A 15,972-nucleotide genomic window follows, 5' to 3' on the forward strand; every position below is an offset into this window, starting at 1 on the left:
AACTTCATAAGAAAAAAGAAAATAGCATTTAGAGATTTCTTTCTGAATGCAGCCTACTAACAGTGCTATTTTTTTTTGTCATGTTGGTATTTGTGTTGTCCAGCAGAGTGTGCTGCAGATTTAAGCTACTGCCCAATCCAATGCTGCCTTCACTGAGACACAAATAATAAAGTTACACTTTTTACACGTCATTTGTTTTCTGCCCACCAAATCGGCATCACGTTAAAGTTGAAGTACAGTTTACATGACCTCATTACAAGTGTGTTTATTACCCAACCTGAAAACAATCAGAGCTGGGAACCTGTAGGGCCAGCAGTCATTAGGGGGAGCTGCTATCTCAGGAACCATCTCAGTGACACACTGTAGCGTGTCAAGCATGCATTTGAAATGTGCTGATGTAATTTGCTCTGTATTAAAGTAATTTTCCTCCCAAAAATACATGTGCTTTTTTTTACATGCAGTGTCCATTGGAGTAAAACATGTTTTAATGTTAAAGTACAACATGGATGAGGCATTGTAAACATTCATGGCTGCACACATTCCTAATATTGTTCTCTACTGTTATCATCTAGACAGCATTTCAGATACATTTAATACAAAAATGATTACAAGTGCTTCTATTCATTAAGGATGGCTGATTTTAATGAATGTGAGCTGGGATATGTTTGTTCACTTAGAGATGAATTAAACTTCAGACACATTAGGATCAACAGACATAATGATATTCTGGCTAGCCTCTACTATTAGCTTGTTGTCTGCTCTTTACAACTAAGTAATTGGCAGTGTAATATTTGTATACACATGATTGAATAACATTGTCATAAATATGCAAAACTGAAAAACCAGCTGACATGAAACACAATTGGCAAAAACCATGAAGCAGGATTACAGAACAAACACTGCTGTTACTCAAATTTTGCAGCAACATCATCCCAAATCACTGGTAGCATCATCTGGACTTGGTTCTTGTAGATTCCTAAAGAAGAAAGTAAAAAACTTGGTCAATTGTTTATACTAATAGTAATTTGACATTGTCTTATCATGATGCTTTGATGAACTCACCACCATCAAATGGCCATTTTTTGCCCTGTAGACCATGGACTCCTGACCACTCTTGAAGTCCACGAAGCCCTCTCTGCCGGGCTGGATGTCAAATCGCACACTATAAGTGACAATAACAATTTCACATTGAATTTGGCACATCATAATTTTTACCATTTAGATTTCTAGCTTTCTTATTACTACATATAGTCCAGATTATGTACCTGCCCTGGACCACTTTGATGGAGTTCTGCTGGTTGCCAATAAGACTCAACTTAGTCAGGGCCTCAAACAGGTAGTCACACTGAAGGACCAGATCCCCCTAAAAAAAACAAATGGCGCCAGTTAGATGTGATGATTTTACAATCCAGAAGCCTTGAATGAACCAATTCATAAAGTAATGTTTTTTGGTCTGATCTTTCTCTCCATAGTGTCTCTAAACTTCTTCTGAACAATACATTGAAAGCCAATTTAACTGAGTTGTTTTGAGTCTGAGGAATGTCTTTATTGCCATTGCAGACTTAATTAACTGTCTAGAGAACCACGATACACACATACGTGTATACATGACCTATAGATTGACATTTAAAAAAACAATTAAAACATTGCCTTAGATATAGACACCAATCTGTTGATAGATCTACCTTTTGCTTGATGTCATCACATGTAACATGAAGGATCAGGAAGTTGTCACTCAGGTTGCTGACCGACACCCCTATAAAAAATGTGTACATAACAGCAAGTTTAAAATGTGTGTGTTGCTCTCCCTATAGATAATGATGCTTATTTTGTCTCACTCGTTACCTTTCAGAGAGATGTAATCTATCCGCTGCTTGATCTTGGCATCCTCGACCAGGTAGGCGGCTTCCTGGGTAAAGATGAGCTGCCGGAAACGAGGCCTGAACCCGTTTCTGTCATACTTCACCACTGGCACGCTGTACTGTGGGGGCACGGGGGGAGGGGGGGGGGAACAAGGTTAGTGTGGATCGAGTATAAAAATGCAAAGTAAATTCCAATGTTAATTTACCTTGATGTGCTCATGCCGGATCAGCTGAAGCACTTTGATGCTTATGTCTCCTGCACCTTAATAAAATAAGAGAATCCATGAGAGAGGATCTTACACAGATCAAATAAAATAAAACTATAGTGTCTCAGTAATTCCATCATAACTTTATTATCAATGTACAAAATAGTCCATTAAAAGGCTCACAAAGTATTTCAGCAGTATGTCCATGCATGAGTCGCCTCCACCCACTATACCCCTCTGAATCACAAAGTACTCATAACTGCTGCTGATGCAAGGTTTGCACCATGGACTGGAGGTAAAGAGAGAATGTGGCGAGGACAACTAAAATAAATACTGGGACGAAAACAGGTTTAGGTTCATGTCTGACTAAAATATGGAAAGAATCCCTGCAGAGATAGACTTTTTTGTTAAATAGTAAAATCCTTGTTTAACCAGGCAGCTGTCCCCGCGTGCTTTAAAACCACCTCCATTGTGCCAGTGCCAAAATACTCCACTGCAACAAACCTTAATGACTTCCGTCCAGTTGCACTCGCCCCCATCATTATGAAGTGCTTCGAGAGGCTGGTCCTGGCCCATCTCAAGACCTGCTTACCACCGTTACTGGACCCCTTCCAATTTATCTACCGTCAGAACTGGAGCACAGAGGATGTCATCTCTATGGCACTTCACTCTGCCCTGTCCCACCTTGACAATAGCAACACCTATGTGAGAATGCTGTTCACTGACTTTAGTTCAGCATTCAACATCATCATCCCCTCCAAACTGATCACCAAACTCAGTGAACTGGGCATCAATACCTCCCTCTGTGACTGGATTCTGGACTTCCTAACCAACAGACCTCAGTCTGTTAGGTTAGATAATCACACCTCCTCAACCATCACCCTGAACACCGGCGTACCACAGGGAAGTGTGCTGAGCCCTCTCCTTTACTCCCTCTTCACCTACATCTGCACACCTGTACATGGCTCTAACACCATTTTCAAGTTTGCAGGCGACACTACGGTGATTGGTCTCATCAGCAACAACAATGAGACAGCCTACAGGGAGGAGGTCCAGCACCTAACATCGTGGTGCACTGACAACAACCTGGCTCTCAACACCAAGAAGACCAAAGAGCTCATTGTGGACTTCAGGAAGTCTAAAGCTAGCACACACATCCCTATTCTCATCAATGGGACTGAGGTGGAGCGTGTCACCGGCTTCAAGTTTCTGGGTGTCCACATCTCTGAGGACCTCTCTTTGACCCTCAACACCTCTACCTTGATCAAGAAGGCTCACCAGCGTCTCTTCTTTCTGAGGAGACTCAAGAAGGTCCACCTGTCTCCTCAGATCCTAATGAACTTCTACCACTGCACCATCGAGAGCATCCTCACCAACTGTGTCACAGTTTGGTATGGCAACTGCTCTGCCTACAACCAAAAAGCACTGCAGAGGGTGGTGAAAACTGCCCAACGCATCACTGGTTCCTCACTCCCCTCCATTGAGGCCATTCAGGGCAAGTGATGCTTGCATAAGGCGCGCAGCATTATCAAAGACTGTTCTCACCCCAACCACAGACTGTTCACCCCTCTCGCCTCCAGAAGGCGCTACAGGTCTCTCTGCACCTGAACCAGCAGGTTCAGAGGAAGCTTCTTTCCTACAGCTGTCACCCTACTGAACTCTAGCTCTGCATCCCAGTGACAACAAACCAACTAAGCCCCCAACCCCCCATCCCACTCATAGTGTCCTATTTATTTACAAATGTACATACTGTAACTACACTTATACATAGCCATATTCTACTGCTCTTCATACTAGTCATCCTGCACATACACTTATTCTCACTACTCTTATAATGCCACTGTTTCTGCACTACAATGGTACTGTTAACACACTGCACATAGCTGTACATACTGTACATATCTGTCTATATGGTTCATACTGTATATCCATATTTATTCTGTTTTTCTAATAATACACTGCATATATCTATATTATTTTTACTACTATTATAATATTACTGCTGCTACATTGCACATATCTGTACATGTTGTTCATACATTGTTCATATTACATAACCACATTTATTCTGCTCTTATAAGGTAAATGCTAATACACTGCACACATTTATATTTAATTTATATTACTCTAAACCACCTTCTGTTAACCAACTGTACACTACTGTCTACACTGCACTATATTTCTTGTCCTGTCTGTCTGGTTGGACGCAAACTGCATTTTGTTGTCTTCATACTTGTACTCTGCACAATGACAATACAATTGAATCTAATCTAAAAAAAAAAAAAAAAAAAACTGAGGATTCTCTGAAGATCACAGGAGTTCGTCCATCTGGTCTACATGTCCTTTGTGGACTTGAAAAAAGCTTGGTTATTCTTGAGGAGAGTACTTTGAGAAGCTTGGGATGCTGAGGCTTTAATTACACTAAGCCATTTGATTAGAGCGTCTTTTATTCTGGGCAGGAAGTCGAGCACATTCTTGGTGGATGTTACTCTTTGCCAGGGTCCCATTGACAGATTCTCTTGATTCTCATGGACGGTTGGCATGCTACCTGTGTGGATGGATGGCTTGTATTCTCTGTTTTATTTTTAATCAAGCAGCAACTTTCAGACCTGAAAGTGAAGCCAGTGCTGAAGTGCCTTAAAGCTGCATTCTATCTAATTTATAGCAGGGGGCGACTCCCCTGGCTCCTAGAAGAAGTCAGCTTCTATAGAAGCACTGCCTCCAACAACACATACTGCATCCCATCTGGCCTGAGATGACCTAGATGTCCATGCTTCTTCCAATGCATGAGTCACCTCCACCCACTATATCAGCCTCTGAATCACAAAGTACTCTACATAACTGCTGCTAATGCAAGGTTTGCACCATGGACTAGAGGCAAAGAGCGAACGTGGCGAGGCCTAGTAAAATAAATACTGGGAGGATAGGACATGTTTAGCTTCATGTCTGAAAACATTATGGAAAGGATCCCTACAGAGATAGACATTTTTGTTAAATAGTAAAATTTGTGTTTTTAACCAGAAACCGCTCCGATAAAATCAATAAAGAATACTTTTAGAGCGTATATGTTTTCACATGTAAATTAGTGAATTAAAGAATTAAAGTGAATGGGTATCCCTATTGTACACATTAGTCCTGTCTTTGTTTAAATTTAGCACCTCTCTGTAGTTTATTGTTGTATTTTGGCATGTAACATTAAAAAAATGTCGGATAAACAAGTTCAGACAAAGTTGCTCAAATAAATGTTTACTCAGCTGTACTTTATGTATGGTGATCTGTTGAACCAATTTCAGTAAACTCTGGTACTAAGAAGGCATGCTATTGAGTGGATTAGACATCATTTGTATCCAGATATTTAGTAAATCTAAATCAATTACCACCAGATAATTAGTAAATCTAAATTATTTTTGCTCAGATACTTCATAATCCAACATATTTTAACTGTTACTTTCATTGTTATTTACGTAATTTTATTGTCTAAATTTAGTTAATTTATTTAAATTATTTTTAAACAAAGTAGTAGCAATTAAAATCTATTAAATTATATTACGTGTCACTTTGTTGCCATCATTTCTTTAAGTAACTATTGGTCACAGTTTTTGCAGTGTACAATCAGGTTTGTTATTTCATTTGTAAATGAAAACTTACTGTTGCTGATTTTTTACAATCTGGAAAGGCTTTTTCCAAATTCAAAATGCAAACTTGTACTTTGAATACATCTAATCTAATGTAGTGCAGGCATTTGCAGTCTCCACAGACTAATATAACTATTATTTTTATCATGTTGTATGTACAGTATACTGTACTTAAAAGTAATAATGCTAAATTATATATTCTTGTAAGTACACTCAATGAAAGTAACTCAGCAGTCTTACCTATCCTGGTGTCCATGAACGGTCTGCACACACTGAAGGGGTAGTTTTCTTTTTTTCCTTTGAACATGGAGCTCGTCTGTGCTTTTAACAGAAGCTGGAAACAAGGAAACAGAAAGAAAGCAGAATGTAAGTTAAGACATTTTATTTCCTGAAGAGAATTTGTCTGGGACTCAATAGTTGACCACAAACCTTTTTTTTTTGTATTTAGTTTTTTTAAATGTGGAATGGATATGTTGTGAGTGCATGTATTGCATTTGCTTCACTGACATTTTTACCATTGTGTGTGACAGAGGGTGGATTGTACCTGTGCTTTCCTCTGTGGAGTGATTCCCTTAATGTACTTCCGTACCATGTGGCGAATGTAGAGCTTCTTCAACAGCTGGGAAGCCTAGAAAAAATAGTTTCAAACTTTTAAAGGGTGTAGCCATTAACAAAACCACCAACCACTGCTCTTATGCATGCAGCCTAATACCTAGAAACAGTTGGTGTAAAAAAGAAGAAAAAACTTTATATCACCCACCTCCTGCATTATAGGCGGAGGGGTGAGCCAAGAGTCTTTTTCCACAACTGTTTTGGGAAGGTTGTCCCTCAGCCGTGTGAGGTAGTTCTGCCTTACGTACGCCAGGTACTCACTGTTGTCAACGCAGACTGGCTGATGTCGAGTCATGAAACCTTTAATGAACCTATAGCAAATCAAAACACAGATAGCCTCACAACATAGACTTGATTATACTTTAAGGCCATCTCATCGCATTGAACCTACAAATAGATTTCATTGTGTGAACTTACTTTTGGATTACCTTGACAGCCCATGCCCTTTTTTCACGCTCCTTTCTGGCCAGCAGACCTCTCCAGCAGGTCTCAATCTTAGTGGCTATTTACATAAGACAATGTAATAAAAAGCAATATCTTCAAATGTTTGTCATGTAGGCTGTTCACCTGCATTCAGTATAGGAAAAGCTTTTAGTTTGTGCTTATAAACACATCTGTGGGCATTTTAACACTCACCAGCCTCTCTCTGTTTAAGGTAGTCTCCTTTCGCTCTGTAGCCTTTGTACTTGGCCTGAATGGTTGTTGCTGCAGCAATGACAGTTACAGTTCACCCTCATGAGTGTAATGATGCTTAATGTGGTATTACAACTAAATGTACAGAACAACATCTCACCTAGCTTATGTTTGCAGACCTGAAAGGCATCTTCTGTTGCAAACAGAGTGCTAGGGTGCCGGATGAAAATCTTTGTCCTTGTGGAAAAGAGACAAACACTGAGAAGTTATTGCATCTCTTCCAGGTGAACCCATCGTAGACAGTGTATGACATGTCACCCTTGCATTAACATCTGCCTACCTGCCCATCTTGTACTCATTAGGTTTGTAGCCCAGGTGCTTGATCAGGCACTGCACACCTTCTGCTGCCGTACCTTTCCAGTTGGGCCAGGTTTCTGGACACAGAGGCTTGTACCTGAGCGCAGTAGAATAATTCACAGTCACACACAGCTTTATAGTCAGCAGCAAAAATGAATACATGCCAAATGTCTACTGCAAGAACAAGAAAATCTCAATGTGCATTTTGGATGAAAGCAAAGAGAAAAGGTGTGCTTAGCTACCTCTGGAGAAAGATCTCATATTTGCGTCGGTAAGCAAACCCAGCACGCCTGACCCTCAGGTGCTCCATCAGCCCCAGGTACTTCATCTGATGTCTCACCAACACATCATCAAAGCGTCCTGCAGTGGACACAAAAGGTAATCTAAAGAGTTCAAAACTGTCTGGTCTCACTTCATGGACTGGCTGACTGTAGGCTGAACACAGCCAAAAGTATTGCTAGGGCTCTAAGGTCTATTCAAAAGTAAAGGGTTTTCGGGACACACCTGGCTGCTTGGCTTCATTGGGTTTAATGCAGCGGACATACCAGGGCTCTTTGGACATTAGGATCTCAGTCAAGCTCACCAGGCTGCTCTTAAACTGAGTCACCACCTGGGGAGTCACAGATATGTATATGTCAATGGTTTGTTTATAATAGTTGTGTAAATTATTAAATGATGTTCTGAATAGTTTCTTACAGTTTCAGGTCTCCTCTTGCTGTCCGGATCAGTAGGAGGAAAACAGTGTTTGATTATAGCATTCTTGGACTGTCGCATGACCTTAAGGAGAATAGGAAAACTGTATAAGCCCCAAACATAGCAGACAAAAAGCATACCTTAAATAATAATGTAGGTGGTTATTATGCTCCTTTGCTATTTTTTTTTAAGTTCTTTTTGGTGTTTTTTGGTAGCAGTGAAGGAAATCAGAAGACATACAGTAGATTCAGAACACGTATTGTATTTGTGTAATACAATGATCCAATACTTTTGTATATCACCGGGTTTTTATACTAAAGAAATTAAATGAAATTACCTCTTTCCCATTTCTATACAAGAGATCATTGTTTTTGTCCAAGAATCCTAAAAGGTTAAAGAGCAAAGAAAAACTTTAAAATAGTAAGTATTTTGTGGCAATAACACATAATTCTTCTTACAAATAATTAAAGGTTGAATTCATAAGACCTAGTCCGACACTACTTTGTAGTTTAACTTGCCCTTGAAGGGTATCTTTATCGAGTACAGCACTTTCTTATAACATGCTAGCCTACTGATCTTAAGCTAGGCTACTAGAGCTTGTGGGTGGTTTCTTTTTTTTTGTTAAACCTTCATTGAAAAAACATTTAAATACACAACATTTCAAACATGAGCCCAACATCATGACACATAGAAACAATAATGTGACTTTATATATATAAAAATAATAAAAACAATAGAATTGGGATAAATTTACACAAAATTCTAAGAGAAAAAAAATGTATGTGTACGTGATTTTTTTTTTGTTAAAGGTGCCCTGCCACACGAAACCATTTTTACTTGTATTTTTGAAAATATGTTCCATATGTGTTTGTGTTATGTCGTGAATGTGAAAAAGAACTGCTACGTCCTCTCTCAGCTCTAGCCACTGAAAAGAAATAAGCGGAGAAATCAGGCCAATTACAAAAGCTGGTCAGTCTGACGTGGTGTTGCCTGAGCTCATTACTATTCATGAGCTCGCCCAGTTGCGCTGGGTAAAGGATGCTGATAGCCAGGCTCTCATTTGTTAGCCAATCAGAGTCAAGCAGCTTAGCTCATTGAATATTAATGAGAACTGGCACAAATCGAGCTGAGTCTTTCTGCAGGCTTTCTGTACCACGCTAGAATGGCTTGAAGCAAGGTAACCAAGGCATTTGTTTCACAAAAAGGTGAGGTCAGTCCATGGTAGAACTACAGACATTACCACAAAGTAATGAAATACGTGTGGCAGGGCACCTTTAATATTTGTTTTGTGTTAATAATATTGTCACTTTTAAGGCGTACTTTTGTCAAAATTAGTTAACATTGACAACAATACTATTTGAAAGTGATGTATTTAGTGTATGCATATATTGAGAACTGAGAATGTGACCTTTGGAATGGTACACAGAAATAATAGAGGTGAGAGCAGTTTGCTAATGTTACACTACATTTTAGCAATAGGCTGATGTTACATATGCTCATTAAATGGTATTGTAATAGAGAGAGACATTATTTAACATATAGGGCTATCTCATCTCTTACCAACAACACAGTATGTAACCTCGCCAGCGTAGTGCAAGAGGCGGAAGTCTCCCCTTTCCAGTGTTTTCCTCGTCTTTTGGTCTGCAAGTTTATGTCTGCAGGAAAGAGAAAGGGCATTATGCTGTTTATGGTTATGCAATGTGTTGGCCTGAGCATGTGTAGATAACCTGCAATTTCTGATAAATGTAAATGAACTGTATTTATATAGCGCTTTTCTAGTCTTAACGACTACTCAAAGTGCTTTTATATAGTACAGGACCCATTCACCATTCACAAACATTCATACACTGTGGCCGAAGCTGCCGTACAAGGTGCCACCTGCTCATCAGATAAACATTCACATACATGCACTCCGATGGCGCAGCATCGGGATCAATTTGGGGTTCAGTGGCTTGCCCAAGGACACTTTGACATAGGACTGCAGGGCCAGGGATCAAACCACCAACCTTCGATTGGTAGGCGACCGCTCTACCACCTGAGCCACAGCCGCCACTATTTTGATAAACAAAAGTGTAGAGCTCACGTGACGAAATGAGGATGACCACTGATCTTTTCCTCCATCTTCTCCAGGAAAGTGAGATCTGTGGCCTCTCCAGGACGTAAACATTCCTCGTCCTGTATGAGAGCATAAGCATCAATAATTCAGCCCTGTTTTAGTTTTGTCGGCGAGTGTCGTTTGTCTTTCTGTAGGACCATAACTCAATCATATCTTTACCAATAAAGAGATGATTCCTCTATGTTTCTCTTCTACAAGATCACAGATGATCTTGTTGTTGAAAAATGGCACTGGTTCCCACTGTGCATAAACAAATGAGAAAAGCATTAGGGGTTGAAAAATAGTTTTTATTGTATGTGAGTTTATTTTTACCATATACAGTCTATGATTTTCAGACATAAGTAGCACTTTGAGACACATGACAACAAAATATAAGGATTAATAGTGTTATTACTTCAATCCCCTCCATCTCGTACTCCTCCTGCTCTGACTTGAGGGTCAGCTGGATGAAAAGCTGCTGCAGCTTCTCGTTGCAGTAGTTGATGCAAAACTGCTCAAAGCTAAAATAAATCATAGGTGCTGTCAGTTTTGGATTGTTCATTTCACACTGAATCAGCTCATATGTGCATGATCTCACCTGTTCACGTTGAAAACCTCAAAACCATAGATGTCCAACAGACCAATTACTGTTTTCCTGGAGGAATCCTACAGTTGATTTACACAGATATGATTTCTGCACATTGAAAATCTGCTATGGATGGTATTGTAAAGCAGGACCTCTGTGGAGAAACCTCATATGTTGGTGTTACTTTAAACCAATTGAATTATATTCTGGAAGAAAAAAACAATTAGCCCAAAGAAAAATTTGCCAGATGTGCTTTTTCCGGGTGTTTTCAGACTCACAACCAATCAAATGGCTGCCTCAGGCTGGCTGAAATCTCATTACCCCAATTTTCTCCCAATTTTCGTGATCTTCATAAGACAGGTCTGGCTCGGCAAGATTAGAAATAAGGTAGATTGCTCTTTTTTATTCTCACCTTGTTAACTAAAGATTCATTGATCTTGTTGACCAGCCAGTTGAAAGTGCGGCCGTAGATAGCTTTGGCGAGGGCATCCCTGGCATATACTGCATGGTCCACAGAGAAAGGACTGAACACCTTTAACATCAGAATAATGTAGATAAAATAAAATGAACACGACAAAAAGGTTAAACAAATTTTAAACTTTGAATTTAAGTTAGTCACCTCTTCTGTTTTGGCTTCAATCTTCCTGTGGGTTAAGCCCTGTTGTAATACCTGAGTAGGAATCCCCAGCAACTGCACAGCAAATGCAAAGCAAAAAAAACAACTTATAGCACCAAATCTCTTCCTGGTCTCAATCAGAACGCTGCATGGAGATAGGCAAATGGAAACTATCTGCAGTTTGTTTGGAACTCACCTTTGATACCCAGTGCATCTCCTGGTTGTTGTTGAGAGAGGCGTATCCTCGAACATCTGCTTCAAACTTGATATTCCCCAGATGGAGAACACTAGCGATTATTCCAAATAGGTGCTACATTTACACCCAGAAAGAAATACTTCGTAAATCACCGGCAAAATGTATCATGCATAATTTAAATAAAGTTTAACATAAAATGTTACTGTACTACCTCACCTCAATATCACTCTCACCGAACTCTATGACAGAGAGGGCTTTCTGCACTGTGTTCCAGTCACTTTTATCATTGATAGAGCTAACTTTGGCACAATCACCCTGAAGGACATAAAGAATAAAAAAGTCTCAGTCAAGAGGTTTATCATATAAATTAAGTTTATGTTGATGTTTGTTTTTCCACTGACCTGCACCAGGTACCTGTAGCGCTGGCAGTTTCTCTCCAGGCCGAGCCAGCGGAGCAGATCTTCCTCTCCTCCCTCCACCAGCTGATAGAAGATATGAAAATTTCTTTCTCCGTGGTTCTGGTGGACCACACGGGACTTCTCCAACAGGTAACTGAGGATGTGACCCCCAACAGCTCCACCCTGTAAGAGAGAGAGACAGAGAGTGAAGAGTGTGTGTGTGTGTGTGTGTGTGTGTGTGTGTGTGTGTGCGTGCGTGTGTGCGTGTGTGCGTGCGTGTGTGCGTGTGCGGGTGTGTGTGGGTGTGTGTGTGTGTGTGTGTGTGTGTGTGTGTGTGTGTGTGTGTGTGTGTGTGTGTATGTGAACTTTGAGGCCATTATATTGCTTGTTGTATTATCCTAACATTGTAATTTGCGCTGTAATGTAATGAAAATATTTCAGTCCACCTGGTGATCGAACTGGATGTCCATGTATTTCCCAAAGCGGCTAGAGTTGTCATTCTTCAGGGTTTTGGCATTTCCGAAAGCCTGGGTAATATAAAAAATAAAAAAGGCGATAAATGGCAGATTTTAGGATCATGTTTTTCTAAAAAAAATGGTCTTACACAGCAGAAGCATTGGCACACATATCCATCCAACTGACCTCAAGCACTGGGTTGGAGAGAAGCAGTCTGTCCCGGACGTTGTTCAGGAGTTTAGTACTCGGACAGCTGACAGCGTAGAATTGCAGGATTTTCTTGGAGGCCTCTGTCTTGCCGGCTCCGCTCTCCCCTGAGATCAGGATGAAGTGGTTGTTGAACTCAGACTGCATGCTGCGGAAGACATTGTCTGCCAGCGCATAACTGAAAGTAGAGTAATAGGTCAAAGTCAGTCCCCTTTTAAAAATTCAGACTCTGCAGATTTTTTTTCCATCAGAAAACTAGTTTGTAAAGTATAGTCCTGTATAAGTAGCATTTCTCTTTCCCTTTATAACAAGACTTAAAAATAAAAACTTAACTTCATATCATTGTTATGCCTTTATCAGATAGTTAGCTGACAGTAGGAAAAAGGAAGGAAAGGAAAGGAAATGAGGGGAGAGAGAGATGGTGCATGACCTGCAGCAAAGGGCTACGGTCGTTGCGGTTAATGGTTGGCACTTAACCCCTTGGCAACTATGACGCCCTACATTTGTAATTTATAAACTCTGATGTCACATTGACATCCCGTCTTTTTTTCTTCTTATGTGATAATGTTTCATTCAATTGAAAGCTTAATGTACGTACTGTATTTATAACAAGAGTAAGAGCCTACAGCCACACTACTGGCTCTGTGAGGCTGTACTAAGGTACAGTGGTACCTTTAGCTGAATGCTAATGTCAGCATGCTAATATACTCACAGTGACTACGCTGAATTTTTAGCAGGTAAAATGTTTATCAAGTTCACATGTTGGGTGGCTTATTAGCACTAAACACAATGTACAGCTGAGGATGATAGTAATAGAAAAGTATTTAGCTGTGCAGGTTTTGCTCTTAAACCAAAGTTTTGGATACATTATTTTTGACCTGATGGTGACGCTAGAGGAAAAGTCCGGGGATAACCAAAGTCAGCGGGAATATATCCTCTGGGGAACATGAATGTCTACAATATTTCATGACAATCCATCCACCCCACTGTATGCAAGTACACAGTACAGTATAAATAAATGCAGAACATCTTACATATGAGGTGGCAGCTCAAAGAAATTCACACCCATGTAGGTATCCATTTGCTTCTTGCTGTAGATATCTAACTCCTTATATGGGTTAACTGACACCAAGAGAGTTCCAATGTAGGTCTGCAGAGAAAGGAAAGGAAGTCATCTTCTGCAACTCTTTCACATTTCAAAGTACAGGAGATTGTTTTCTCAAACATTACATAACATTAAAAAAGCTTCCAGCAGTGTGGCGTCCATATATCACTCTACTGATAAGTAATTTTTTTCTTCTTATCTAAAGCAATAAGTTTGGTTAATCACTTGTCATGACCTCACAGACAGCGGTGAACTTTAGATTGCTCACTCCGCAAATGAAGAGAACAGGAGCTGCTGCTTCAGCAACACAAGGTGCCAGATTCAGCAATAGGTAACACAGCATTAGGACCTCGTTGGGTTGAAGGTCGAGTGTGTGACGTTTAGAGTAAAAGAAAGAGCAGGGTTATCCAACAATACACCACACAGGAAGACTCACGTAAATGAGATTCTCATGGAAGCGTTTCCTCAGGTTGTCCAGGAAGGCACTCTCACTCGTGTAGGCGTCCAGGAGAACGAAATCTTGAATGCCCACGCGATCCCGGGCTGTCAGGGAGGCCTCCATGTTCCTCAGGATCTGGTTACAGCGTTCCTCCAGGCTCTGTGCCCGAGCAGGAACACATCAGTGACATGACAAGGAACCAAGGTATCACAACAGAACTAAATTAAATGTCAGAACTGTATTATGCACTTTGATGACCTTGATGATACAGTGTATTGCTATCTTTAACAAATCACACAGATATGAGGTTATTGTTGGCCCAGTTCTCATTCATTCTTTTCTTTTCTTTTTATATATATATATATATATTTCTTTTTTTTTCTTTTTCTTTTTTTATTGAACTATCAAGTCAACATGTACAGAGTATCATAGATTTTTCACTTTTTGTATATATTTATATATATTGTTTTAAACAATTAACACAATACAGTTTAAGTTAGTCATACAAAGAAGAAGAAAGAAAGCAAAAGAAAAGGTGTGTGGCAAAAAAACAGTGTGGGTTATGTTACAAGTTCTCATTAATTCTGTCAAGATTAGGGTGACAGTCTACAGTATGTCCCGTCCTTTTTGTTTGTATCCTGTTTTTGTTGAGGTTGTCATTATTCATTAACACATACACACACATGCTCACAATCATGGACAATTTAGGATATATATATATATACACACATATATATATTTCCCAGTGGATGACTTATTTCCTGCCTGTTTGTCCCTGTCCCTGTTTGTCTGTGACTTCCAGTCAGAGCCATTATTGGCCTTGGCTACATCCTCCATGCTCATGACCAATCATATTTCAACCACCACTATCTAATCTGCTTCTGTGCTCTCTAATGAGCCATCAGTCTTGTTCATGGCAAGGACAGAACAAACATGAAATACTCCACCTACACTAGAAACGTCACATATTCCACAGTTTTAATACACGGTTAAACAATAACTGAGACAAATAACTTAAGTCTAGAAATAATAGAATATTAATATAAATAATTATATGCATTATAATATGTTTAAACACATGATATGGTCTGCCATTTAAAGATGCACAACTGAAGAAGTGGCAGATAAATAATCAGCAAAGGCAATGCACTTTAATTAAGGTGCTATGAAAGAGCCACCCAGTATTATGCTTCAGTAGTTTGGCTCTCATCACTGCCAAGTTGACCTGTCAAGTTAGAGTAACTCATAGTTACTCACAGACACTCACAGATCATTCTCCAGTAAAACAAATGAATGCTGTACTGACCCAGCAAAATTTACAGCAAAATCTCACAAAAAACAATCATAAACTGAAAACCAGTGGTGATCGTTAAAATGTTCAACAATGTTTTGCAGGAAGAAGTGCAAAAAGTTACCTACCCTGAAGGTCCCTGATGTGTGTGTCTCTGTACCTTTTCTGAACTGAACATCAGGTTTTATTTAAGGGAAAAGACAGTAGTATGACAGGAAACACTAAATGATTACAGTTTCTACTTCCCACAAAAGGAAACCATCAATAATGTAGCGTGTATACAACAAAGGAAGCACATCTCATTCGAAATATGTATTTGTGTGTGTGTTTGCTTTTGGGTTTGTAGGGTGTTGCCAGATTCACAATTTTAAATCTAACACAGAGTTGGATAATGGAAGATTTAGAAAAGCTTCAACATGTATTATCCATCAGCAAAAACAAGAACTTGTCGATCTTGCTAATCAAATAATGCTGAAGGCAAAACTGTGAGGCAGTGGTGGCCTAAAGGTTAGAGAAGCGAGCTTGTGAGGGAGGCCGTTGTTCAGTACCCAGAACGACAGGATAAATCTGGGTGGGGAAGTGATA

The 15,972-nt window shown here is 39.7% G+C and overlaps 1 protein-coding gene across 1 annotated transcript; it reads right to left on the minus strand.

Moving 5' to 3' along the window:
- Nucleotides 1-949: 949 nt before the first annotated feature.
- Nucleotides 950-14,234, minus strand: myo1hb (myosin IHb). The gene is made up of 31 exons (XM_078271305.1): nucleotides 14,094-14,234; nucleotides 13,587-13,702; nucleotides 12,532-12,730; nucleotides 12,336-12,416; nucleotides 11,893-12,072; nucleotides 11,708-11,806; nucleotides 11,492-11,605; nucleotides 11,299-11,370; nucleotides 11,092-11,211; nucleotides 10,692-10,759; nucleotides 10,509-10,614; nucleotides 10,274-10,354; nucleotides 10,082-10,173; nucleotides 9,559-9,653; nucleotides 8,336-8,382; nucleotides 8,002-8,082; nucleotides 7,810-7,915; nucleotides 7,548-7,665; nucleotides 7,289-7,402; nucleotides 7,109-7,185; nucleotides 6,952-7,020; nucleotides 6,733-6,817; nucleotides 6,464-6,626; nucleotides 6,248-6,331; nucleotides 5,944-6,037; nucleotides 2,069-2,124; nucleotides 1,846-1,981; nucleotides 1,686-1,756; nucleotides 1,266-1,363; nucleotides 1,063-1,162; nucleotides 950-976 (listed from the first exon to the last, which is right to left on the minus strand). The coding sequence occupies exons 1-31, from the start codon at nucleotides 14,217-14,219 to the stop codon at nucleotides 950-952; spliced, it is 3,075 nt and encodes a 1,024-aa protein (XP_078127431.1). The 5' UTR covers nucleotides 14,220-14,234.
- Between the last annotated feature and the right edge of the window lie 1,738 nt (nucleotides 14,235-15,972).

Source organism: Sander vitreus, chromosome 16, assembly GCF_031162955.1.
Source record: "Sander vitreus isolate 19-12246 chromosome 16, sanVit1, whole genome shotgun sequence".
NCBI lineage: Eukaryota > Metazoa > Chordata > Actinopteri > Perciformes > Percidae > Sander > Sander vitreus.